Source organism: Cyprinodon variegatus, unplaced genomic scaffold (genome assembly GCF_000732505.1).
Source record: "Cyprinodon variegatus isolate N-32 unplaced genomic scaffold, C_variegatus-1.0 Scaffold140, whole genome shotgun sequence".
Lineage (NCBI taxonomy): Eukaryota > Metazoa > Chordata > Actinopteri > Cyprinodontiformes > Cyprinodontidae > Cyprinodon > Cyprinodon variegatus.
The window spans coordinates 508,979-510,630 of NW_015150593.1; the positions used below are offsets into that span (position 1 = coordinate 508,979).

General features: G+C 36.6%; 1 protein-coding gene across 1 annotated transcript in view; it reads left to right on the forward strand.

The window, feature by feature from the left end:
• The window catches only part of LOC107086008 (cGMP-inhibited 3',5'-cyclic phosphodiesterase A-like), a 161,110-nt gene that overhangs the window by 118,672 nt on the left and 40,786 nt on the right, over positions 1–1,652 (forward strand). The window contains exon 3 of the mRNA XM_015376724.1: positions 1,313–1,470. Within this exon, the coding sequence (XP_015232210.1) occupies positions 1,313–1,470 (158 nt within the window). The remainder of the gene's footprint in view (positions 1–1,312; positions 1,471–1,652) is intronic.

A 1,652-nucleotide genomic window follows, 5' to 3' on the forward strand; every position in this document is an offset into this window, starting at 1 on the left:
CATCGTGATAGAATCGCATCATGGCCTGTGAATCGTGATTCGAATCGAATCGTGACTTCTTTGGCAATACCCACCCCTTCTTGTAGCAGACTGTAGCTGCGACTTCATGTAGCTCTCTTTCAACAACTGGTTTCTTTCTGGTTCCCTCGATGTTTGGGAAGATTTGTGAAGACTAATAATAGTTTTCTTATCAACAGATTTGTTCTGCTGATAGCCAAACTTTAGCTCCTCCAGAGTTACCATGAGCTTCTTTCTGCTGCTTGACTAATGCAGTTCTTGTCCACCCTGTCAGCTTAGGCAGACAGCCATTACTTGGTCGGTTTACAGTTGTGGCATACATGCTATTTGTATAGAATATAAACACTTGCAAAGCAGCCTGGAGTGACATAAACTGACACCTTGTACGTCTGTGTGTCTGTTTGTTTATGCCTAGTATGTTCTCTTATACTGTGAATGGACCCATTCAGAATTTTAGAGGTGATCTTTATTAGGTCACCCTGCAGAAGACTAACTATAGAGCCAGCAGTGTCAGTGCTGTTGCGCCAAACTGCTGCAGCAACGCGCAAAAACAGATGGAGGGCACATACACCTCTGGGAATCTCAGGAAGCAGCGAGGCAGATAGGGACAGTGGTACAAAGAAAAATACAGGAAGCAGACTGGTGGCTTATATCAGAGTGAATAAATCTATGAGAAATACAGTAGTTACTATTTCTTTAGTAATAAAGAGTGGCATATCAAATTTAGATTTCTTTTTTTTTTTCTAATGTGCTTTTATCTTATTAGCATTATTTCACTTTAGAATCATAGGCAAATTTATTTGTATAGCACAATTCAATACAAAGACAATGCAAAAAGCTTTACATGATTAAAATATAGGAAAATAAAACAGAATCAAAGCAAGTAGGAAAAAAAAAAAATTAATTAAATAAAAAAAATAAAAAAAATGCAGAAACAGAAAAGGAATGTTAAAAACAGTTGGACTAAAGAAAATAAAGCATTATTTCACTTTAGAATCATATTTAACTATAGTTTTAATGGCAAAATAACTTCAAACTTCTTACCTTCTCAGTCTTTTTTATTTAAACTCTAGGCATCATTAACTTATCCCATTTAGTTGATATTGTCGATATTTATTTCTTCTTACATTTTTCCTGGGAGACCTTTAATCAGAATACAAAAACAGTTAAATTTCCGGCTATTCAGCTCAGCTACACTCTCCAAATTTTATTTATAAAACTGAATTGTGGATTTTGCATTATAGTTAAATTTCTAAATGCATCTTTAAATGTAATTGTTTGTGTTTGTGTGCAGCGTCTGAGGCGGAGTCTCCACCCTGGCCTTCTTAGGAGGATTTCCTCCACATGGACAACCACCACCTCTGCCACAGGAATGCCCACCATTGAACCTGGACCTGTTCGAAGGGACCGCAGCGCCAGCATTAAACCATACCATGAAACACTCATTTGCAGGTACCCTAAACAATAACGAATAACCACAACTAATTATTGTTTCTTCTTTTTTCATAAATCCAATGTCTTTTTTTCTGCCTTTTGGTTTGATAACATTTGAAGGTATGTTGTGCTCAATTAATAATGCTAAAAATTAGGGATGCACGATATAATCGGCCCCCTATCAGTATCGGCCTTAAAAC